Here is a 25,342-nt window from a genome sequence, read left to right on the forward strand (position 1 = left end):
TTCTTTGCATTCTATCAATAACCAATAATTATCTTTTCAGCAAAAATATCCTTCTAGTTTAGTCTGAGTTCATGACATCCATCTGCACACAACAAGACTGGACATTAAAAGGACACAAATATAATGTTTAAAGACTTTAAAGCCTTTAGCCCCCATTTATCATTTACTATTATAAAAAATATATATTCTTTAAAAAAAATGAAATTAAATTTAAAAAAAAAAAAAAATATATATATATATATATATATATATATATATATATATATATATATATATATATATGTATGTATGTATGTATGTATCAAGAAACAACCATAAAAAAAAAAAAAAGATGTAATTAGAATAAAAACAATTATCCCCTGAGACCAGAGCTTCCGTTAGAGATTTCTTCTGGCTATTTGGGGTTCAGAAGAGCCAATAAATCAAAGTTTTTAGGATTTACATTATACATAAATTATGTAGATATGAATATAATTCTAAACTGAAAAATAGCTTTTCTGAGGCCACCAAACGGCGGCGAAACAGTTTTCCTGCTACGCAGGATTTAGTGTTGGATGATGTCCTCGTTTCAGGACTCAGGAGGTTAAATATTAAATAAATTCCTAAATAAATCAGATCAAAATAAAAACAGAAATAATAAATACAATGAACTGCTGATATAAAATGAAGTTAAAAATAAAAAGAGCAGAAGTGGAGGGGAAGCAGACTTGGAACCCCGGCATGGAGGGGTCAGAATAAGCCGTGTGTTTCATCACAGACCTGCTGGTTCTGCTTCCTGTCCTTCAGCTGGCGGCGTTGCAGGTCGACCGGGCCAACAGAGCGGCAGCACGATGCTGGACTTCTCTGGAGCCTCTCAGATTCACTGAGACAGAGTGTCTGAAGCTCCGAGCGAGTTGGAAACAATCTGAAGACGGGAGGAGACTCCTCCAGAGGAGAGACAGAAGGATGGAGGGAGAGAGAGAGAGAGAGACAAGGAGGACGAGTTAGAAACCAGTCCTCCCATAATAACACTGTTAGCCCTGTGACACAGTTTCAGAGCAAAGAGAACTAACTTTACTGAAGAAGGATCCACTTGGTTAGTCTCCTCTTTCCTTCTCTCCTTTCTGCTTTAAAGACATCTTCATGCAGAACAGAATTAACCAGCTTTACCTGCGACATGTCATCTCACCTGAGACCTGTTATAGTTCAGATAATTCCAGGGAGGAAATGCCACACCACAATTAGCTGAATAAAGTGGAGCTGGAGCGGTAATAAGTGACCTCACTGTATGGAGAAATATTCTCCGGTGGGATGAATATAATTAGTGAAGGATATCCCTAAAATCAGGTCGCATAGTCTCCAACAAACCCTTTTCCCACAGCGCTGTCACACTGGTGAATGAAATCCGGCCAGCTTGGATCTCGTCTCTCCTGAAGGACTGAAGTGTTCATGATCAAATCCAGATCCACAGACTGTGACTGTATGCAAAGTACCATGGAGACAATGGAGACACCAGTAAATAAGAGGGAAGAACAGGAAGAACTATAAGTAATAATACTGACAGCAGTAATATTACAGATGATCCATGTGCTTTCTGTACTGCTCAGGGTTTCAGGAAAGCTGCAGTCAAATGGAGGAACCATCATGGGAGGAAAAGCCCCTGCATGGGATGTACCACCAACAGATGGCTGAAGTGGGCGATATGAACATGTCCTACCAGTGGCTGGAGAGGTTTAGACTGAAAGACAGCACAGAGGCACTAATCATGGCAGCACAGGAGTAAGCCTTGAGTACCAGGGCCATCGAGGCTCAGGTGTTTCACACTAGGCAGGACTCCATGTGCAGAATGTGTAGAGGAACCCCTGATACAATCCAGCACCTCACAGCTGGGTGCAACTAAGATAGTCTCCTGGCAGGCAAAGAATACATGCAGCGCCATGACCAAGCAGCCGGCATAGTGTACAGGAACATCTGTGCAGAATATGGACTGGAGACCCCTACGTCTCAACGGGAGACACCTCCCAATGTGGTGGAGAATGAGAAGGCTAAGGTCCTTCAACGTTCAATTCAATTAAAATAAAACTTTATTTGTCCAGAGGGAAAATATAAAAACAGTCGCAGCAGCAGTACAGAAAGCAGGTAAAAAAATGTAAACAGCTACAGGTCTATGTATGTATATATGTGTATGTGTATATATATATATATACATATATATATATATGTATATATATATGTATATATATATATATATATATATGTATATATATATATATATATATATGTGTGTGTGTGTGTGTGTGTGCGTGTGTGTGTGTATAAACAAACTTTTTAAACGAGCTTCTGCAGTATTATGAATGTTTCCCCTGTTTTGCATTTAATGTTTTTGTGAAGTGCATGAAGCATAATGCATGTTTACCATGTCGTTGTAACAGTAATTCGGTGTTTCAGACTTCCAACCAGCATGTTTGTTGACTCTGCACGGGACATCTTCTCTTACTTTCCACATAACATCAAGCAGAAATGTATTCAGCTCTTCGGAAATGATTCCTTTTATTTTAAAGCCCGCACGTGGTCCAAACAAACGCTATTACGTCATCTCGACCACCCAACCAATCAGATTACAAGTTGTGTGGCCTACGTCAGACGTAGACGTTGCGTACGTGCCAGGCTGCATGGAACGTGCTGCTGCTGGATTGCTGTGTTGTCGTGAAATTTCTCCAACTTCTCTGTCCTCTCATGTTGAAATATTTGCAGACTTTGTGAGTTTCTGTCGGCTTTTTTGAACCCGTGGTGAGATAATATTTAACTCAAGTGATATAAGAAAGCTGAGCGCCATTATGAAGCAGCTAGCTGCTTTTAGCTTGTTGTGCTAACTGAACTGATACGGTTAAAGTAGGCTGTTGTTGTTGTTTACTTGTCCGCTGCGGACACACTCAGCTCGGACAGGAGTTCTAATAAAGTTAGGATTGGTTGACTCAGCAGGAAGGAAGGAGGGGAAGAGCCTGGTGACTGTCCTTGACTTCCTGACTGGACAACCCTCCCACCCCCCCACCTGTCCGGGAATGTCACCTAGAGAGAGGCAGCACTGACTCCTGCAGCTCTTGCGTGGCCCCTGCAGCTCCTGCGTGGCTCCTGTGACTCCTGCAGCTCCTCCCTGACTCCTGTCTGACTCCTGCGTGGCTCCTGTGACTCCTGCGGCTCCTCCCTGACTCCTGTCTGACTCCTGCGTGGCTCCTGTGACTCCTGCGGCTCCTCCCTGACTCCTGCGTGGCTCCTGTGACTCCTGCGGCTCCTCCCTGACTCCTGTCTGACTCCTGCGTGGCTCCTGTGACTCCTGCGGCTCCTCCCTGACTCCTGTCTGACTCCTGCGTGGCTCCTGTGTGGCTCCTGTGACTCCTGCGGCTCCTCCCTGACTCCTGTCTGGCTCCTGTGTGGCTCCTGTGACTCCTGCGTGGCTCCTGCGTGGCTCCTGCGTCAGGGACTCCCTGGTCGTGTTGGTGTGGAGGAATGTCTCGCCGCTCGGTGCTCAGTGTGTTTTGTCTCGGGAGGAGGGCTGCTTGTTTCGGACACCCTCTCCGCCCGCTGCACCACCCGGTCTGCACCGCCTCATCGAAACCAAAATCTGGCTTCAGACCTGAGAAGGTGGCGGTGGTGACAAAGACCACCAGATATGAGTTTGAACAGCAGCGGTATCGGTATGCTGGGCTGTCTGAGGAGGACCTGAAGCAGCTGGTAAGACGTGGATCAAACATCCAGACAGGTTCTCTTCCTGCCAAACTCACCTTTTCCTTGTTTTCCAGCTCGCCATGAAGGGCTCCAGCTACAGCGGGCTGCTGGAGAGACACTACATCCACACCAGCAACGTGGAGCACATCGTAGAGAGCCTGCAGTAAGACGTCTCCCAGACAGGATTTCAGCAAACGTCTGATAATGATCATTTCTGAGCATGTTGTGTGATCTGTTTGCAGGAGAGAAGGCATCGAGGTGAAGGTGGTGAAAAGAGGGGAATACGACGAAGAGGTGGTGCGATGGGCAGACACCATCATCTCCGCTGGAGGTGGGAATCAGACACTGACCTTTAACTTTGGTGATGGCGGTTCATTCATGTGGACAAAAGCTTCAGACAACAGATGCAAGTCCACAATGCAGCTTCTCTAAACTGCACTTTGTTTTGTCAGGTGATGGAACAATGCTTCTTGTTGCCAGTAAGGTTTTAAGCAAAGACAAGCCTGTTGTCGGCGTAAACACCGACCCAGAGAGGTAAGGCCAGCGCAGAACTGGATTAATACATAAGAGATGATGTTTTGTGTTTGTAGCAGCGGCGGGTGGACGTCATAGGCGCCAACATGGCGTGGAATGTCAGGTTAATATGTATGGTTTCCACTGGAAGTCCAGAATATTCACAAGATGTGAACACATCATGTTCATCACATGGCAACAGAAACCTGTAAGTTTCATCATCTCCCACCAAGATTCACCGAAACAGAAGCTGAAGGAGCAAAATTCTGCTTCCAGTCAAATCAAAGATCCTTTATTCAAAGTTCCAGCGAGCTCGTCTCCGGTTTGACATCCAGACATGTAACATTAATGACAACAGAAGAATACAGAACCAAGCTTCAGCCAGTTTTACCGGCGCCGCCTTAGAATCAGTCGTCTGTCTGACTCTGCTGTCCGGCCTCCGAAGCTTCCCTCTGCTGGGATGTAACCAGGTTTACTGAAAAACGACATCAGTTTCCCTCCGAAATGTCTGTTTTCTGCCCAACGATGTGGATTTGGTTGGACCATGACGTCTGTGAACACGATGACATCACCGTAATCCAGCTGGATCACAGTAAAAATGAGGATTGATGATGGAAGTCAGTCGATTGAGAATGACCGGTCCTAACCCTGATGTGCAGAAAGTATTTACTGTCATGTTTATAAAGCAGTTGGCAGCGTTTTCTTCAGCTTTTCATCTGCTGTTGGACAAACCGGCATCCTAAAACCAAGGCTCCACTGCAGAAGAAGACCTGGAGATGACTTTAAAGGCTGTGGGACGGCGCTGTGTGTCCCAGATTCTTCATCAAATGACGAGGACCTCACTGAAAACCGTGTCCAGCTTTCTCTTAATAAAACCTCTGCTGTGTTTCCGTTTGGCTTCACCTCCAGACAAAGTCCTCGTGTGTCACAGCAGAAACCCCAGAGGACGGTTTGGGCTTTTATTAGAAGTCTGTAAGAGTTTTATTGACATGTTACTAATGAAGTATTTAACAGGCTGTTGTGCTGTAACGTCTCATGTCGTCTGAAGGTCAGAGGGGCATCTCTGCCTGCCTGTGCGGTACACTCGTGCCTTCCCAGAGGCGCTGGACAAACTCTGCCGCGGTGAGTTCAGGTGTGTATTTACCTTCCATCGTCTTCATTAGCTGCCCGTCTGCTCCTGTGTGGGCTCTGAAAGCTGCCGTGGAGATTAATCACCGCATCCAGGACACGTTTAAAGCTGTGTTGTCTGGAGAAAAGGTCACATGGTTTGTAAAACCCCAAAGCTGCATCCTCAGATTAAGGGGGATATCCTCAATCCCATTAGTCAGATGTAAAAACAGGTAAAAGGCTAAGTACTGATGAGGCTTGACCTGGGTTTGGTCTGAATGCAGGAACAGCCTCTCCAGACTTTACTTACATCTCTGATGCTTTTCACAACTGAGTGTGTTTTCTAGCTTCATCATGATTCCTTGTTACAAAAAACAGATTTTATTTAGAACAATCACAGAAAGATGCGTTTAGGGATGCAGTTTCTCCGGATGTTTTAGTCACTGTGGGGTGGAACTACCTGGTCTTACTGGTCACCCCGTGGAGAACGTGTCACCATGGTTTAGGGCCTGGGGATTGCACGGCGAAGTGTGTGTTCAGTTGGCTCCAACAGGCTGTGATGCTGCAGAATACTGCGACGGCCATCCGGGTTATTCTGGTTGTGAATAAAACCGTGGTTCTGACAGAGTCAAGACGCTGTGGGAAGTGTAAATAAAACAGAATTCGGTTATAAACCTCATCAAGTCATATTTTATTCCCAGTAAACGGCATGTCCGATGCTGAAACTGTAAATCTGACTCTGATGCAGCAACACAGTTGTAAACAGCTGGAACAGGAGCATCCAAAGGTTGGAAGAGTTACAGCTGGAGGAGCGTTTAATAACTCATCAGTTTAACTGGCAGCAGGTCAGTAACATGACGGGTATGAAAGGAGCACCTCAGAGAGGCAGAGTCTCACCAGTCTGACACACACTGGCTGTAAAAGTTGTAAAACAGTTTCAGAAAATCAGAAATTAGAAGTTGTAGCGTGCCGGTTTCTCCTCCTTGGGACGCTGCTGGGCTGCAGAACATGGTCGACATCGCTGTGTCCAAACCAGTCCAGGATGTGAGATTTATGGTCAAAGAGTTACATAATGCAGCTTGAAAGGTTTGTCTGCTTAAACTAAAGCTGCGTAAGACGGCAGCGTGGCCTGATGTCGTGCTCTCCCTCGCTGTCTGCAGGTGGCTGTGGCGTCAGAGGATCCGTCTCCATCTGGAGGGGACTGGGATCAATCCCACGCCGGTGGACCTCCACGAGCAGCAGCTGAGTCTGGAGCAGCACAGCCAGGCTCACCGGATCACCACCGTGGACAGCCAGCAGAGTAGGACGCCGTCCGTCAGCCGTCTCCTCCAGGCTGCTTTCATCCTGCTGACTGATGTCTGCTTGTCCTTCCTGTCAGGAACCGGATCCTTCCATCAGAGCGTCTCCAAGCCCAGCCTCCTCCCTGTACGGAGTCTCAATGAAATCTTCATTGGGGAATCTCTGTCCTCCAGGTACCGATGCTCCAGCACATGCACTGTGCATGTGTGTGTGCATGTGCATGTTGTAACCGTCATTAACCCCCAGCCCCTTCCCCTCCACCTTGCTCGTGTCTCCAGAACTGAAAGGGTGACTCTCTGTCCACCACAGGGTGAAGTTAAAACCCTTCCAACCCCATGCTAACCTCTTGCTCCATAGGGCCTCCTACTACGAGATCTCCGTGGACGATGGTCCGTGGGAAAAGCAGAAGAGTTCAGGACTCAGCGTCTGCACAGGAACAGGATCCAAAGCCTGGTGGGTGGACCCAATCTTTCTGTCTGGAGGTCTGCTGCAGCTCGGCGCCGTGGTGGCTTCACCGCACCGCGCGCACGTTAGCAGCACCGCACCACGTTAGCAGCACCGCGCGCACGTTAGCAGCACCGCACCACGTTAGCAGCACCGCACCACGTTAGCAGCACCGCGCGCACGTTAGCAGCACCGCACCACGTTAGCAGCACCGCACCACGTTAGCAGCACCGCACCACGTTAGCAGCACCGCACCACGTGCACGTTAGCAGCAAGTTTCACATCGAGCCTTTGGGCGGCGGCGCCCCTCATCCTACCAGAACGTCACTAACACAAAACACGGCTCCAACGTGATCTGGTCAGGTGGAGGAACGTAACTGTACAGGAGTCAGCAACCGGGAAACGCTAAAATGAATGACTGAAACATAAATAGCGTTTAAAGTGGAACTATTCTGTGCATTTCAGGCTAATTTATTTTTATTTCTGAGACCAGAAGGGCTGGGATTGATGGAGTTATTGTCACAAATGGCTTTATTTACTTCAGACCGACCCTCTCCGTAGGCTGTCAGATCAGCCTGCGGGCAAAACGAGTGGATTGAGACTCTTCCGCATTAAGCCCCGCCTCCCGCCACTGCACTACATCGGGAGCGCGCACCGCACCTGCTTTCACCGTCATTGTAACGTCTCATAAACAGAAGGATTAGGCTCATATGACCTCAATAAAACACAAACTACAATGTCAACACATAGCATCCAGCCCTACATGTTGGAACCTGAATCAGAGCCTGAAAACGAAGTGGAAAACAGCAACCCACAGCAACGAATGCAGCAGGATGTCTCTCTTTGGTAAACTCACCAGCCATCGTTGGAAATAACTTTATCCCACGTTTTCCACCCGCCTGATGTATTTGTACATGCCCTTGTTAACCAGTAGAAGGTAACCAATCACCCAACCTTATCCCCCGGGACGTCACAAGGATTTCCACGTAGAAAAAAACTCTCTAAAACCACGCGTTTTTCGTCGCCATGGAAACCGAACGGAGAGAGTGCTGGAACTCAAACTCAAACATGTGTTTAGGTGATAAAAAACAGTGTCGTTCACATGTCTGATGAGGATTCAACACTGTAACACTGTAGAAAGCTCAGAAAACTTTAAATACCATCATAGCACCGCTTTAATCATTTATTTGTATAAACACTCCATTTACTACTTCAGTCCATCTGCTCAGCATTAGTTTGCCCCTCCAACAATACACACACCGAGGCGGATCACCCGCTAAGTACACGGCAAAATGAACACACTGGAGACATTCTGATTTGCACGACAACCACTACATATCAACAGTCACTTAAGTATCATGCAGCAAAGATTTGGGATCGGACAAACCAGAGATAAACCAGAGAATAAAAACTTTTAAGGGGAGCGACTAAGAAAAAAAGACAAAACAAACAAAAAGAAAAATAGTCCGCTCTTACAATCACCAGGAATTGTAGCCGGAACACACAGCTGGAGCGGACTTACTTAAAACAAAACAAAAACTAAATCAAACAAAAGGACAGCAGGTAGCGGCGTATCACACTGTAAACAAAACAAAATATAAAATTACTATAAAACAAAACATTTTAATTTTACTTCCTTTTAAAAACCATAAAAGCACAGCGTACCTGCACCCTCCAACTCCCACAGCCCGTTTCCTTCATCCAGCAGTCTGCCAGAGCCCTGTCATACAAAGCCTGTTAAAACCATGTCCACACAATAGAAAATGCATCACACTAAAAACCTGTATTTACCGGGTTACTGCTGAGGTCCAACACTGCCCCTGAAAGTCAGCGTGGCCACTGATGCTCCTGGCTGCCAAACAGGAAGCTGGCATAACCTGGCAGACTGCCACTTCCCTATTTATAGAGGACCTGCCCCGAAGGCCAGCGACGCCCCGTGGTACCACTTACTTTATAACTGTCCTTCATCCCATCCTTCGTCTTCGCTCGTCTACGTGGAGCGGCGTGACGGCACAGTGAAAACACACACACACAGCGTCTGGATAAGGCTGACTGTGGGGACGCCATGCTGTTGGAAACAAAGGTCACACACGTGACTTTGTGGTGTTTTCTGTCGTCTCTGAACCTAAAACCCGGTTTTGTACGTCCAGATGCAGACGGAGCGTCCACACCGCGTCCCACTGCGCTCAGAGGGTCGTTGTTAATGCATAAATCTGTGTTTTCATGTGGACGGTGAGCCGATGGGAGAAAATCTCCTGGTTTTGTGGGATACGGCCGGACAAGGCCTCACGTTCAGTGTTTATTTCCTTTTACTGCCAAACACCATAAAAATGTTTCATTCTGCTTTTCAGATCATTTATTTATCTGATTTTATATTTTTATGTGAACATTTCCTGCTTCCTGACTGAACGGATGAAGAGCTGCCCCTCTCATGCCATTAGGTTTATAAACTAGCTTCCTGTGAAGACGATGAGTCCACCTGAATAACGCCGCTGTTGGTCTGAAAACCTCCTGTAGACTACTTCAGCGTCCACGTTAGGACCTCCTGCAGCGCAGCCTCATGGGATGCTTCATCCCGCTGAGCAGCTGCTGCTGGAGGGTTTCCTCCAACACACCTTTTCTCCCCTGCGTGGAGCAGGATTGTTGCACCTGAGAACAGTTTTTGGGCTGCTTTGTGCTTGTCGGGGCTCCACAGGTCAGTTTTCACCTCCTGGAGGACCTGCTGATGGTTGGGACGAGGTTGGAGGAGGTGGAGCGTTTACAGAGCTGTAGAGCGTCTGGTCTGACCTTGTGATGATGGTCAGTCAGCCACAACTGTAACGGGACCTTCCAGGTCTCAGGATTTGCTCCTTCAAACACTGAAAATCACTTTTCACACAAGTTTTTGTTGGGTTTAGAGAACATCGGTGTTTTAGCGGAGCGTAAATCTTCATCAGACCGAGCGTTTCTTCTTCTACTGCCTGAAAGGCGGCTCAGGCGTTGAGTCACAGGGAGCTGGACTGGCATGGAGGAGCAGCTGTTCAGGTGGAAAGACGTGAAATCCTTCCTGTTTGCAGGTCGTACAACATCAACAAGCTGGCTGAGCAGGCGGTGGAGGAGCTGCTGAAGATCGGTGCGTACACCTGAGCAGGTTTTTCCTCCCAAACTCTCCGGCTGCTGACTCGCTGTTTCTCTGCTGCAGGAAAGTCTCAGACGGGCCTGGACTTCCCTCTCAGTGAACACCTCGTACAGAAGGGTGAGCTCCTGAGTCGGCTGCGGTTGTCGACGTGTTCCTCATCACATGCACCTCCTCCTAACGCATCTCTGTGTCTGCAGTGACGGAAGAATACAACAAGTCTCTGGTGTTCAGTCCGGACGACGGCCGTCTGTTCTACAGCGTCAGGGAGCCCATCGTCAACAGAGTGTTCTCCAGCAGCCGCCAGAGAGGCTTCGCCAGCAGGTGCAGACCTCCTGTTTGCTCCGCTCTAAACGCCAACGCCCCCTATGCCGGGCGTTGACTTGCTGTTTTATACAGAACGTCGGGTTAAAACTCAGCCGAACCATTCCTACCAGTTAGGACAACACACTAAAGGGAAGGTAAACAACGTCTGCAAAAACATGTAAACAAGCATCTGTTCGGCTCGCCACATGAGGACGGAGTGTGTTTCCACACCGTCGAGGAAGCCAGAGTGTGTCCCAGCTCAGCAGGCGAGATGCGGGAACGGCTGGACAGGCCGCCAGTCCATCACACACACACACACACACACACACACACACACACTCATAGGGAGATTTTAGAGTAACCAGTGACTTCGCTTCGTTTCACTTCAGCTAAAAAGGTAAAATGTACCAAATCAGAATTAAACTTTTTGAAATTGTTGTAATGAAATAAAAAATACTTTATTAATCCCCAAAGGGAAGTTCAATATTGTAGTATATAATAATAATTAACGAGAGGAGGTCTTGTTCCGGAGGCTGATGGCTGCTGGCAGGAATGATCTTCTGTATCTTTCAGTCTTACATCGGACCTGAAGAAGCCTCTCACTGAACACACTTTGTTGTTTCATCACTGTGTTGTGGAGAGGGTGTGAAGAATCCTCCATCATCTTCATCAGCTTGTGCAGCATTCTTCTTTGGACAATCAGCTCCAGCGGCTCCAGAGTTACTCCAAGCACAGAAGCAGCTTTCTGGATCAGTTTGTTGATTCTCTTCAAGTCTCTGGTTCTGATGCTACTACCCCAGCAGATGCTGCAAAGCTGACTGCACTCTCCACAACAGACTTATAGAAGATATGCAACATCTTGGTGCAGACGTTAAACCATCTCAGCTTCCTTAAGAAGTACAGTCTGCTCTGACCTTTCTTGTAGATGTAGTCAGTGTTGCATTTCCAGTCCAGTTTGTTGTCCAGCTGAACTCCAAGATACTTGTATTCCTCCACCACCTCCACCTCCTCTCCCAGGATGGAAACAGTGCTTTGTTTATTCTTCTTCCTCCTGAAGTCAACAATCATCTCTTGTTTTGCTGCTATTTAATATGAGATGATTGTCACCGCACCATTTAACAAACTGACTGACCAGTTCTCTGTACTCTGCTTCTTGTCCATCCCTGATACACCCCACAACTGCAGAGTCGTCAGAGTATTTCTGCAGATGACAGGACTCAGAGTTGTACTGGAAGTCTGAGGTGTACAGAGTGAAGAGGAATGGCCAGAGTACAGTTCCTTGTGGTGCACCGGTGCTGCTGACCTCCATCTCAGACACACAACCTTTCAGTCTCACAAACTGGGGTCTGTTTGTGAGGTAGTCATAGATCCAGGTGGTTGTGGAGGTATCCACCTGGAATTTATGGAGCTTCTCACATAACAAAGCAGGCTGAATGGTATTAAAAGCACTGAGAAATGAAAGAACATGACCCTCAGAGTGCTGCCTGAATGGTCCACATGAGAGTGTGCTCTCTGGAGCAGGTATATGATGGCATCTTCAACCCCAAGTCCATTACGATATGCAAACTGGAATGGGTCCTGAAAGGTGTTTACTTGCTTGTTGAGGTGAGCCAGTAAGAGTCTCTCCAGGACTTTCATGATGTGAGATGTCAGGGCAACTGGTCTGTAGTCACTTGGTTCAGCTGGTTGGGTTTTTTAGGCACTGGAACAAGGCAGGAGGTTTTCCACAGCACTGGGACTCTATTTTGTCTCAGACTGGTGTTGAAAAGGTGCTGGAGAATTGGACATAGTTGTTCTGAGCAGGTCTTGAGAACTCTGGGACTGACACCATCTGGACCTGCAGCCTTGTTCTGGTTCAGTTTCTCAAGTTGCTTCTTAACCTGATTGCAGGAGACAAACAAGGTGGAGGTCTCAGGATGTCCTGATGTGGAGGGAGATGAAGCTGTGTTCTGGTCCATGACTGAGCTGCAGGGTGACAGATTGGAGGCGTGACAGGAAAGCAGTGGGCTTATGGAGGGTGTGTGGTCTGTTGGGCTGGAGGTAGGGGGTGAACTGAACCTGTTGAAGAATATGTTCAGCTCATTAGCTCTGTCCAGACCTCCATCAGGCTGGTCCCCCTTTAACTTGAAGCCGGTGATCTTCTTCATTCCAGACCACACATCCCTCAGGTTATTCTGCTGGAGCTGACTTTCTAACTTCTTCCTGTAGTCCTCCTTGCACTTCTTAGTTTGGGTTTTAAGTTGTTTTTGTGTTGCCCTCAATAACTCCCTGTCTCCATCCCTGAAGGCTTTCTTTTTGATGTTCAGCAGCTTTTTCAGGTCACTGGTGATCCAGGGTTTGTTATTGGGGAAGCACCTCACTGTTCTTGTTGGGACGATGCTGTCCACACAGAAGTTTATGTAATCTGTCACACACTCAGTCATGGCATTGATGTCGTCTCCATGAGGTTCACAGAGGACGTTCCAGTCTGTAGCCTCAAAGCCTCCTCTAAGAGCATCTTCAGCTTCAGCAGACCAGATATTTATAGTCTTTGTGATGACTGCTTGCTGCTGAACGACGGGCTTGTAGGTGGAGGTGAGAAGAACCAGATTATGGTCAGATCTTCCTAAAGGAGGCAGGGCAGAACAACTGTATCCATTATTCATATTTGCATAAAATAAGTCCAACATCTTATTTTCTCTGGTGGAGCAGCTGACAAACTGCTGGAATGTTGGTAGAGTTGCAGAGAGGGAGACGTTGTTGAAGTCTCCGGAGATCGCCATGAATGAGTTTGGATGCTGTGTTTGTAGCCGAGCAACGACGGAGCTGATGACGTCACAGGCTGTGTCTGGTGCGGTACCAGGTATTATATAAACCGCTACCAGAATAACACAGGTAAACTCTCTGGGTAAATAATATGGACGGAAGCTCACAGCTAACAGTTCCATGTCCCTTGTGCATATCTTCTCCTTGACGGTAACATGTCCAGGATGAAACCAATGCTGGTTAACCAGCACTGCAATTCCACCACCCTTTAGCTTTCCGCTGTGTTGTCTACTGCGGTCTGCACGGACTGTTTTAAAGCCCGGTACAGACACATTACAGTCAGGGATGTGTTCATGCAGCCATGTCTCGGTGAAGCACATAATACTGTACTCTCTGTATTCTTTCTGAGACCTTGTTAGCATCTCGAGCTCGTCCGTTTTGTTAGCTAGCGATCTCACATTACCCATGACGACGGTCGGGAGAAATGGTTTAAATCTCCATCGCTTTCTCCTTTGTCTCACTCCCGCTCTGCATCCTCTTCTCTTTCTTTTCAACTCCATCGGGATTTGATGTGTTGTTTCGCTGATAATCCTGATTTGGGAGAGATTAATCAGTTGATCCCGATTGTAAACAAGTCTTTCGTTGCCATGGAGACTCATAACAAGTCTTGAAAGAGCCAAAAATATGCAGAAAAATCTTCCTTGGAACACACCCTCCAAACCGGCATGAAATCCTCAGAAAAACATACCTAATTTGAGGTAATATCTATGTGAGAAGACATTACTTTAAAAAGAAAAAATCAAGATAGAAAGTCAGAGCTGCTACAATCTGCTGCCATTAGACGGCGCAATCTAGAATGGAATGTTGATATATTTGTATTGGGGAGGTAACTTCAGAAAGGATGGGTTATTTATTACAACCTAATGAAATCTTACAGTTATAACAGCAATAATAACCATAGTCACAATGTTCACATAAACAGATTTGGTATTGGCAGATATTCAAGTTTCAGATATCAGAACTCTCAAAAAGTGGACCAGTGCATCCTTAGTGTTCGGCCAGAGGTTAACCCGTCTTGTTCCTCTGCAGGGTGTGTGTTCGCTCTCGGTGCTGGGACGCCTGCATGGTGGTGGACGGCGGGACTTCCTTTGAGTTCAACGACGGTGCCATCGCTACAGTCAGCATGAGTGATGAGGACCAGCTGAGAACAGTCCTTCTAGACAACTGAGACCAGTTGGGAGCACTGGTTCCAGTTCCCAGATGGAACTGGTTTTCATTGTTCTGCCTGATAAAACATCATCAGTGTTTTTTTTTTTGTTTTTTTTTATCTTTTAGTGACTTTGTGAATTTAGCCAAATCTTTTATTTCTTTCTGCTTGCCTCTCCTCATCCTGGTCTCCGGCCGTGCAGCAGGATGATGGAGGCGGCGGCGAGGTTCCCGCTCCGGTTCCACGGCTCTTCCTCCAGACTCAGCCTCAGGACATGACTGGTTCACACCAGTTTAACCATCAGAGAAGTGGATTTACTCTGGATGTGAAAATGTCGTCTTGCCTGTAGAGCAGCGGTTTCCACCTGATGGTTGGTGCGAGTATTTATTACCTGTAGCTGGCAGGTGAAGCAGGGATTTAATGGCAAAGTGTGTGTTTCTAGCGCTGAAGAGGCAGTCTGTGTGTGTGTGTGTGTTAGACAGGAGCAGAGCTCAGGTTTAATCCTCTGTTCAGGTATTTATTCCACAGAAAACACGTCCGTCTACAGAAAGCACATGTTCCTTCAGACGTCTGCAGAAGTTTTTAAACGTGTAAAAAGCTGCAGATCAGAAGCTCTGCTGGAGAAAACACAGATCGATTTGTTTACCAGCAGCTTTGATGGGACATTTCCCAGTATGGACTCAGGAGAAGAACTGGTGAACCAATCAGAAACTGACGTGCCAAAGTTCCTCCAGAAAGCACCGTGTTCCAGTGTGTGTGTTCTAACTGGATAAAGTGGGATGAAGCACAAGCTGTGTCTGTTTTTCTTTATAAATGCAGTTTTCTGCCTCGCTGGTCTCGGTTGAGGTCCTGTCACTCAAACACGACCTCAGCTGGTCCAGAGAGGCTTCCTGGACCGTTCCGGACCATGAAGGAGTCTGGATCAGACACCAGTAACTTCCTGTCTTCATAGTTTTCAGACTGGCAGAGACACGATGTCTCAGATCTGGACTGGTGTCCTTCCTCCCCGCAACTCGTCTGGCTCAGTCTACTGGGAGAACATGGGACTGGTGGTAAACCAGTGGTAAACTGGGACTGGTTTACCACCAGTCCCATGCTCATGACTCATCTGAAATGGATTCAGGTTCTACAGAATGAAGCAGGTGTATCAGAAACATGCGAGACCTGCAGCACATCGGCCCGCGAGGACCGGATTCCTCTGCAGAACCTCCAACTGTTGGGAAAAGTTAAACTGAACACATCTAGTAGGAAAAGTCCCACCTGGAGTTCACACGGAACATCTGATCAATGATTCTTTTATTCTGGTTCCTGAAAGGAAATGTGATCCATTTTGTTTTGTTCAGATAAACCAGTGTGGTTAATGGTCCGGCTGGGTCTGTAGTCTTCTGGACCAGTGCAAACCTGACGAGGCGGTGATGCGGTTCCTCCATGCAGCGTGAAACTTAAAGAACGACTGAAAACGTGTCTGATTCGTCGGAACAGACTTTTTAATGGTTTATAAAACAAAATGACAGGTTTTCAGTCCGCAACGTTCATGTGATTCACAGCTGGAAGTCCCGACGGCACGCCGTCCAGGCGACAGTTTCACTGGTTTTTACTGGTTAAAACTGGGAAACGAACAGTGAGAATAAAACGCCGACGTCAGCAACCCGGTTCTGGAACTTCCGGATCGTTCACAGTAATTCTAACAGCAGAAGATCTAGATCCAGCACTTTGTTAAAAAACAGGTTCCAGAGGAGAACGGGACCATAATACTGTTACCATGACAACCAGTTATCAAGTGTGTTCAACCCCGTTCACGGGTCTGGTTTAAGTTAACATTATTACAACTCAACTACGGGTCGATCCAGAGTCCACCAGTCTGATCAGGACCAGGACCAGGGTCGGGATGAGGGTTAAGACCAGGGACCGGGTCAGAACCAGGACCAGGACCATCTTCTGGAACAGCAGCATAAGCCCAGAGGAAGGCATGGCGGTCAGAGTGCAAACCTCAGCCGACACCTCCTGCTCCACATGGTCCGGTCGCTGCGGGGGCCGACCAGCCGGCTGCAGGGGGTGGGCCGGGCGGTGCTGGAGAACGGCCTGCAGTTGATGCTGACGTGGGACATGTCCTTCTTCAGGGACGTCAGCTGCCCATCCTGGAGGAGACCGAAGATGTCCAGGTGGGTCAGGGAGGGGAGCATCTTACCCAGGTCCCTGGAAACAAAGCCACAGATTCAGAACCAGGACCAGGTTGGGCGTTGTGGACCAGGTTGGGACCAGGGGTGACTTACGTGAGAGCAGCAAGGTGGATGTGGTAGCAGCGGCTCAGGGCCAGCTGCTGCAGATGTTTCAGCCGCTGCAGAACCGGGAAGCAGTCGGCCGTCAGCAGAGTGCTGTCGCTGTTACCAAGGAAACGGATCATTAATCAACACCGGAGGTTTGATCCCTCAGCATGAGGAGGAACGCCTCTTACCTTAAATCCAGAGTCTGGAGGTTGGGACATCGCTCCACCAGCACCTTCACATCTGGAAAATCAGACAGGATGGTCTCAGATCTTCAGGAATGAAAAAAGCTCCTGATGGTTTCGCCTCGGCTCACCGGGATCGGTCCAGCGGTCATGTGACTCCCGAGCGACCAGGGAGCTTCATGTCTGGAAACATTTCCAGCAGCTCAGCCTCTCGGTTCACTTCCAAGTGTTTCAGACTGCGTCGCCTACGAAGTCTTCTACGAGGTCTGCACACACCGAAGTGCCTTACTGCCAGTAAAATGAGACGGCCTCTCTAGTGGACGAGAATTACCCATAGTGCTCCAGTCCTCTGTTACCTAGCAACTACATTTGCCAAGTTTAATTACTGATCCCATTCTTCCACAAAAAGACACAAAAATATTTTTTAAATGACAGAAAATGGTGCCAGTAACTAAACTTTGATTTATTTTCCTCTGCGTGTAAACGAGCAACATGAGGCGGTTTAGACGAGCTCTCCTCCGGCTGACGGCTCATCCTGTCAAGCTGACGTTAACTTCAGTGGAAAATAATCCTTGTTAGACACATATACAGTCGTCCTCATATGTATTCATACCCTCCCATTAAAGAAGGAGAAAAACTGCTGCTGGGAAATAAGATGAAACTGACTAAAGTAATAATAAATAAAAGTGTTTTTAAAACCATGATATTATTTTCTAGTTCTGGTTCAATAGAAAGATTTAAAAAAAACAAATAAAACAATTTATGTTACTTCACTCAAACTATTTTTTTTTTTTTTTTGTATTTTAAATCCTGTGATGTTTCCGCTCCAGTCAGGTGTTTTCTGTTCCTCTCAGTCAGACTTCTGCACCTGTTGACAGGTATTTTGTCCCACTGTTCAACAGAAAAGTCTCTCATTTGTTTGTTTTTGTCTTTAACTCAGTTAAATGACAAAACAGTGTCTTTTATTACTGAATAAGAATTTAACACGTGTTTAATTATTGTTCCTTATTCCAGCCTCCAGTTATCTATCTGTAATAAATTCAGCCTTTTTTTAGTGAAAGGAGACGAAGACATCTGAGGATGACTGGAATGAAGTTTATATGTGGTTATTGGACACAATGTCCTCCCAGTCTGTCTGCTGGGACAATTATGTTTGTTTATACATAGAAATAAATAAACGGTCTGGCTGGTGTGGTTCCTACACCAGCACTTATTCTTTTCTATCAGGAACGCAGTGAATTCTGGGATAGGAGAGGGTGCATAGGATACATCTCTTCTATCCTTTGTTATAAGTTGATCTGGAGCCAAACGAAGTGCAGACTGGAAGTACTGGGAGGACTGGGAGGAGGCTTTTGATCGAGACAGCACTTGGTGCCACGATGACGCATGCAGTCGACAAATCCGCACCTGGAAGTGTGCAGACCATGAATTGAGAAACACCCGTCTTCTAACGGCAGCAGCATCGTCGCAGGAGTTTATCACAGAGCATGAAACCAAAATGATGTGAAATAAATCATCATGGAGCGACCAGTCCTGTCAGTTTAAGCTGCTTGACAGGAAGTGGCTTCACCGTCGTTTCCAGGTCGTCTCTGAGCGTCACATCCATGGAAACGTAAAAACACTGCAGCTGCTAGTTAGAGGAGAAACTAGGAGGCTCCTACAGCCGAAACGATCTGATCGTGCTTCATCCCACCACTGGAGGGAGCAGTGGGAACTGTGGGCTTACTGGGTGAACTGGTCTGATTCCAGTCTTACCGTCCAGGGTGAGGCTCTCTCTGTACCCGCTGAGGTTGAGGTGGAGAACGCCGGGACTCAGGTGGTTCACGACGCTCTTCACGTGATCGTTGCTGAAGCTGCACCAGGAGATGTTGAGCTGCTCCATCCTGCAGGACCACACACACACACACACACACACACACACACACACACACACACACACACACACACACACACACACACACACACACACACACACACACACACACACACACACACACACACACACACTGGAGCAGCCAGCAGAGAAGGTCGGGAGGGGCGGGCTCGGCGAGCGGGCTCTGACCTGCAGCAGGATTTACACATGGCGGCCAGCAGCGGGGCGGAGAAGCCGGAGCAGCCACACAGATTCAGCTGCAGCAGGTTGGGGTTCTCGGAGAGCGAGCTGAGGAAGGAAACAGACGTTTCAGGCGGACGGAGCAACGCAGCATCAGCACCGAGGCGTCTGCAGCTCCTCCCACCTGATGATGCAGTCCGACAGCTGCAGACCTTCCAGGCTGAGGCGCTCCAGCAGCCGGCAGCGGCGGAGGACGCTCTCCAGGGTGGAGGTGGGGACGATGGAGCTGGACAGATCCAGCTCGGTCAGCTGCAGAGGACTGAACACAAGGAGAGAGTTCAGGACACGCCGCCTGCATCATGTCAGGGCTGAAACCAGCCAATCACAGGGTCTGGTCCGCAGGATGAATGTGGTGAACATTACCAGTAATTTACTGGTTTACAGTAACTAACCAGTCGCTTCTTCGCAGGAGTTTTGTTTTCATGTTTTATGCAAATAGAGAATAAATAACATGGAAAATGAATGTTTTAACATATAAAACCACTAAATGATTCCCACTCCTACGACACACATACTACTGGTCCGAGCCACCGCAGACTGGCTCGGACCAGGTTCAGGTGGACCCTGGACTACGAAGAGCTTCGGTCAGAAGCTGAGATTTGCTCCTCAGACGCTACTGAGGAGCATTTAGGAGCAGCTTCTGCTGAACTCACGCGGCGTCTGAGAGGTGCAGCTCTTCAACGAAAGCTCGAGGACAGCGCAGCCTGCGGACTCTGGTCTTCAGCACCTGATGCAGAGCTGGACCCACGTGGGTCAGGCCGTCCAGGTCCACGCTGTGCCACAGGGACTCGTCAAACCTGGGAACGACACGAAGCATCTGATGAGACGTGTGTGTGTGTGTGTGTGTGACCGCAGGCCTCAGCGGCACGAGGCCGAGAGAAGGACGCCGTCTGCCTTCGCCTGCTTTACTCACTTCAGAGTTGTTATTATTAGAATAATAATAAATATAATAATAATCTCATGCATCCGCCTCCGGTCCCCTCCCACATGAGTCACCGCATCCCCGGACTGTGTGTGTCTTGTGTGAGTTTGTGCTGAAGTGCATGAGGTTTTTCTTCTCTGTCTCTTCAGACTGCATCATCTAGTGGCGCGGCCCGGAGTCACATGACCTTTTTCCCCTCGACCCCCCCCATGATCCTGATGCGTCTCTGTTCTTACCTGTTATAAGGCCTGAGCTTTAGCTTGGTTCTGTATTATTCTTCTGTCATGAATGCTACATGTCTGACCGAGCTGGACTGAATTTCCCCTCGGGGATGAATAAAGTACCTTTGATTTGATTTTATGATTATAATACTCCATGTACCATCATTACTGGTGAAATATGATCATATTAAATGATTTCGTGCTGATCTGGACTTTCATTTGATTTAGTGTGTTGTTAAATGTGTGTATTGCTGTTTAACACACCACACCAGAGTGTATGGTTTATAATCTCAGTGCAGTTTTTTGCTGTCAGAGATCATCTGGTGTGTCGCGGGAAAAGACCTGATTTCACCTAAAAACCCACTCAGAGTTCATCCAAACTGGTCCGTCTTGTTTTTACTTCTGTATGACAAACACAATGTAAAGCCTGAAAACTATGGCGCGTGTGTGTGTGTGTGTTGACATGAACTGAACCATGGTGCAGTTGTACGACGACAGATCAGGCTCAACTTCATGCGTTCAGATCTTCTCTCTGCGTGTGATGGTGGGAAACGTAGACGGTGAGCGTGCACGTTGTGTTTAGGGAGAACTCACGCCAAGCGATGCCAGCGTCTGCAGACCACGGAGACTCTGAGGAGGTCTTGGAGACTGAGGCAGAAGTAGATCCTGAGGAGCAGCTCATCTGGAAGGTGGTCCCACGAGATGCCTGGAGAGAGAAACCTGGTTTCTGGTTCTGACACGACACACACACACACACACACACACCTAAAGGAGGATCAGTACCTAAAGCCGACTCCTTCTTCTTCCTGGACCTCCTGGCCAGGACAAAGTGGTCGGCTTCATTTTCCTTGCCCTTGCAGAGGAGCCTCTGTTGCTTGTGTGGTGGAGTCCACTGCTGGATGAGGTCTGTGGGGGTGCATTCAGAGACCTGGACCCCCTTCAGGACCCCTCTGGACTTGCGTTTGTTGGTTCTGTTGGTCAGCGACGACATGGATCCCTGGAGGCTGAGGAAAGGTTGGTCCTGTAGAGGTCTGTAGATGGAAATAGATCAGATCAGATCCTGTAGAGGTCTGTAGATGGAAAATAGATCAGATCAGATCCTGTAGAGGTCTGTAGATGGAAAATAGATCAGATCAGATCCTGTAGAGGTCTGTAGATGGAAATAGATCAGATCAGATCCTGTAGAGGTCTGTAGATGGAAAATAGATCAGATCAGATCCTGTAGAGGTCTGTAGATGGAAAATAGATCAGATCAGATCCTGTAGAGGTCTGTAGATGGAAAATAGATCAGATCAGATCCTGTAGAGGTCTGTAGATGGAAAATAGATCAGATCAGATCCTGTAGAGGTCTGTAGATGGAAAATAGATCAGATCAGATCCTGTAGAGGTCTGTAGATGGAAAATAGATCAGATCAGATCCTGTAGAGGTCTGTAGATGGAAAATAGATCAGATCAGATCCTGTAGAGGTCTGTAGATGGAAAATAGATCAGATCAGATCCTGTAGAGGTCTGTAGATGGAAAATAGATCAGATCAGATCCTGTAGAGGTCTGTAGATGGAAAATAGATCAGATCAGATCCTGTAGAGGTCTGTAGATGGAAAATAGATCAGATCAGATCCTGTAGAGGTCTGTAGATGGAAAATAGATCAGATCAGATCCTGTAGAGGTCTGTAGATGGAAATAGATCAGATCAGATCCTGTAGAGGTCTGTAGATGGAAAATAGATCAGATCAGATCCTGTAGAGGTCTGTAGATGGAAAATAGATCAGATCAGATCCTGTAGAGGTCTGTAGATGGAAAATAGATCAGATCAGATCCTGTAGAGGTCTGTAGATGGAAATAGATCAGATCAGATCCTGTAGAGGTCTGTAGATGGAAAATAGATCAGATCAGATCCTGTAGAGGTCTGTAGATGGAAAATAGATCAGATCAGATCCTGTAGAGGTCTGTAGATGGAAAATAGATCAGATCAGATCAGATCCTGTAGAGGTCTGTAGATGGAAAGCATATCAGAGGAAAGGTTGGTCCTGGAGATGGAAAGCTGGAGTGAAAGCAGATCAGATGCTTTCAGCAGGAGGAATGAAGCGTGTTCCCAGCCCAACACCAGGGTCTCACTGCCCGCCATGTTGAAGGGGACACGAGACCGCGCAAATTTCACAGACAAAAGAAAATAAAATAAAAAAGTAGTCTGTTATCTTCCAAAAGGCACATGATTGTGGAGTTATTCATGCTTTTAGATCTTATATTTAGTGTTTGGTTCCTGGATGAGAGGAACTCTGAAGACCGCCCACAGAAAGCGCGGTACCGACCAGAACTGCCTTAAATCTGCTTTATAAACCAAACCTGGACTGAAGATCAACCACAGGAATATATGCTGACATATTACCAGGATAATCAGTCACATAAACAAACACGTAACATCACTAACTTTGTAAAGTTAAGATGCTTCGCTGATGGAGACGCTAAAAGAAGCGCCGGAAACGCTGCAGTGAATAATTATACAAAAATAAGGTCAAATATTAAAAAGCCAACCTTTCTTCAGACATATCCTCCACTTCAGATCTGGATCTGGTTAATTATTAGGTCTGGACATCAACTTTTCAACGCAGATCATCCACACCATAAGTTCACACAGACTCTTTAAATACGCCGCGAACAGCGAGACGCCGCTTATATATTTACGCTACTGACGTAGAACGTAAGACGTATTGCGTCATTTCTTCTTCTGGTGTTTTATTACCAGCTGACAAACAGCGTTACAAGCCGCATTACAGCCACCTACTGGTCAGAATCACAAGAAAAGCAACTAAAACGGTCGGTATATACATCAGGGGCGGACTTACTTAGGCAAAACGAGGCGGTTGCCTAGGGCCCCCAGTTCTTTTGGGCCCCATAAAACTTGTCATACACTTATGGTTATTTATTACTTAGTTACTTATTAGTAACAACAATTATGTTTTTGATTAAAATGCATTCACTAAACTGTCAGCAGAATGATTATTATATCGTGTGTGTCTCGGGGCCCCCCTTCTGGTATATAGGGCAGCGCACTGATACCCAATGTTATCTGTGTGTGTGGTGCGGTCAGTGAGTTGATCTGTAACTTAAAGAATGACTTGTCACAATAAGTGATCAGTTTGTACCATCAAGTGAAGCACCCCTTTCCTGTCATTATGGAAGGTCCTCTCAATCAGCAAAGACACTTTTACACTGGCTGTTTGTTAGCAATTCAAATAATATACCGTAGTGGAGTAGAAAGTGCAATATTTATCATGGGACCCCATGCCTACCTTTGCCTGGGGCCCCAAATCTCTCTCTCTCTCTCTCTCTCTCTCTCTCTCTCTCTCTCTCTCTCTCTCTCTATATATATATATATATATATATATATATATATATATATATATATATATATATATATATATATATATATTAAAAACTCTTAAAAGTACAGTTTCAGTACTGTGGAGAGATTTAAAACCAGACTGACATTTTTCTAAAACCTTACTGGACTCTAAGTGTGCCTGTAATTGTATGGACACTATCTTTTCTAAAACTTTAGATAAAAACGGTATATGAAATGTGTGTGTGTATATATATATATATATATATATATATATATATATATATATATATATATATATATATACACTTAGGAATAAGTATATATGAGATTCCACATTCCCAAGATAAATGATCAAAACTTGACAAAATGGAAAAATTCATTCTTCTTTACTGTGTTTTATATAAAACTGATTTATTTACAATAGAAATACAACATATAGCAACAAACAGAAATATGTTAAAAAAAACACTGTCTCATGGAAATTTGTCAAATGATCACAAAACTTCACAAAGCTTTTACGAAGTTTCTGATAATTGATCATTTAGTACTTTGGATAATTAATACTTAGATTACTTGATTGATCAGTAAATAGGAGACTGAGAGCAAGGAGGGAGCCAAAGTCATGAATCAGTTTTGGAGGCTGGAGGGGTTGGTGGTGGAGTTACATGTTCCTCTAAAACCACAAACTTGCTCATCTTATTTTATTCAGATTATTCTTTTTTTTACTTTCCTTCCACTTTCAGTCCCTGTTTGTTGGATTTAAGGATTTACATGTTTGTAAGTAAAGAAATCTTTATAATCATCTTTGTTGTGATTCAGAAAATATCACAATTCTCTTTTTTCTAAAGATAGAAAACACGCAGGAGTCAGGAAACATTTCTCATTAATTAACTAAGTTATTTTTACACAGTTTTCCATGAGACTGAGTTGGTTAAAGACATACAGACACACATTATATCAGTTATGATGTGATGAAAATCACCAGAGTCTCTAAACTACACAGGATGGTTTACTTTCAGACACATCACAGTGTCTGTCACAGGTCAATGCAGTGATCCGTGTCCTGCACGGATCAGAACCAGCACCACCTCAAATACAGTTATACAAATATAGGAAATACATGATGTCATGTGGAGCTCAGCCACATTCCTGATTATCTTAGATGTCTGTGGCACAGTTTTATTGACATGATTGATTGGTTTTAGCTTTCTGAGAATGACACAGAGTCTGTACCCGACCCTGTTTGCACCACAACTGTCCAGCACAAAATGCAAACGTTTCTTTGTGTATGTGGAAAAATGCAGTTATGCAAGAATAACATCAAACTATCTCCTGCAAGGGAAACAGGTAGGACCAGAAACTAGGCCTGTAGTGGGCAGTGACCCACCCAGCAGTATGTCACATCCTCATAAAACCAGAAAACACAACAGCAGGAGCGTTGAAGGCCAAACACTGGCTATCTGATGCATGCAACCTCTTTGTGCAGAAGCAGCAACATGACACAGAGGTCCGCCGCAGCTGTGGTGCTTTTCACTGGTTAAACTGGGTCTGACTGAAGTTTAGTGTGACGGGACATGCCTTTCACTCTGCAGGCTAATGTCAAATGGTTGCAGTTTTATCCTTCTGAAACTCGGGTCAATACTTTATTTTCTGAACCGCTTGGTCCAATTCAGGGTCACAGGAAGTTGGAGCCAATCCCAGTAATCATTGGGCGAATGACGGGTACACCCTGGACAGGACATCAGTCCCTCGCAGGGCCACTTCCGAAACAACGTTACCATGAAAACTGTGGTGTGAACAGGACCTCAGAAGAAAAGCAGAGGATCAGATGCTCCAGAGCAGAACATGGAAG

At 46.3% G+C, this 25,342-nt stretch overlaps 2 protein-coding genes across 4 annotated transcripts; one reads left to right on the forward strand and one right to left on the reverse strand.

Moving 5' to 3' along the window:
* The first annotated feature begins 2,628 nt into the window (after positions 1-2,628).
* Positions 2,629-15,221, forward strand: nadk2 (NAD kinase 2, mitochondrial). 3 transcript variants are annotated; one of them, XM_079257277.1, is made up of 12 exons: positions 2,629-2,738; positions 2,959-3,711; positions 3,780-3,868; positions 3,948-4,036; positions 4,158-4,239; positions 5,267-5,350; positions 6,486-6,797; positions 6,934-7,077; positions 10,125-10,180; positions 10,250-10,303; positions 10,384-10,507; positions 14,324-15,221. In XM_079257277.1, exons 2-12 carry the CDS (start codon positions 3,487-3,489, stop codon positions 14,460-14,462), a joined length of 1,398 nt encoding a protein of 465 aa, XP_079113403.1. In that variant the 5' UTR covers positions 2,629-2,738; positions 2,959-3,486; the 3' UTR covers positions 14,463-15,221. The 3 variants fall into 3 exon arrangements, with proteins under 3 accessions (XP_079113403.1, XP_079113404.1, XP_079113405.1); XM_079257278.1 differs by having other exon boundaries at positions 2,637-3,711; positions 6,486-6,625; positions 6,704-6,797; XM_079257279.1 differs by having other exon boundaries at positions 2,637-3,711; positions 6,486-6,625; positions 6,704-6,797; positions 6,982-7,077.
* Positions 15,222-16,417: 1,196 nt separating this feature from the next.
* skp2 (S-phase kinase-associated protein 2, E3 ubiquitin protein ligase) lies at positions 16,418-22,806 on the reverse strand (the record flags this gene model as incomplete). Its single annotated transcript, XM_079256406.1, has 10 exons — positions 22,680-22,806; positions 20,930-21,177; positions 20,741-20,852; positions 19,657-19,800; positions 19,128-19,262; positions 18,953-19,051; positions 18,646-18,773; positions 16,897-16,948; positions 16,715-16,822; positions 16,418-16,637 (listed from the first exon to the last, which is right to left on the reverse strand). The coding sequence occupies exons 1-10, from the start codon at positions 22,691-22,693 to the stop codon at positions 16,418-16,420; spliced, it is 1,260 nt and encodes a 419-aa protein (XP_079112532.1). The 5' UTR covers positions 22,694-22,806.
* Positions 22,807-25,342: the final 2,536 nt, after the last annotated feature.

Source organism: Telmatherina bonti (genome assembly GCF_933228915.1).
Source record: "Telmatherina bonti genome assembly, chromosome: 17".
NCBI classification, from domain to species: domain Eukaryota; kingdom Metazoa; phylum Chordata; class Actinopteri; order Atheriniformes; family Telmatherinidae; genus Telmatherina; species Telmatherina bonti.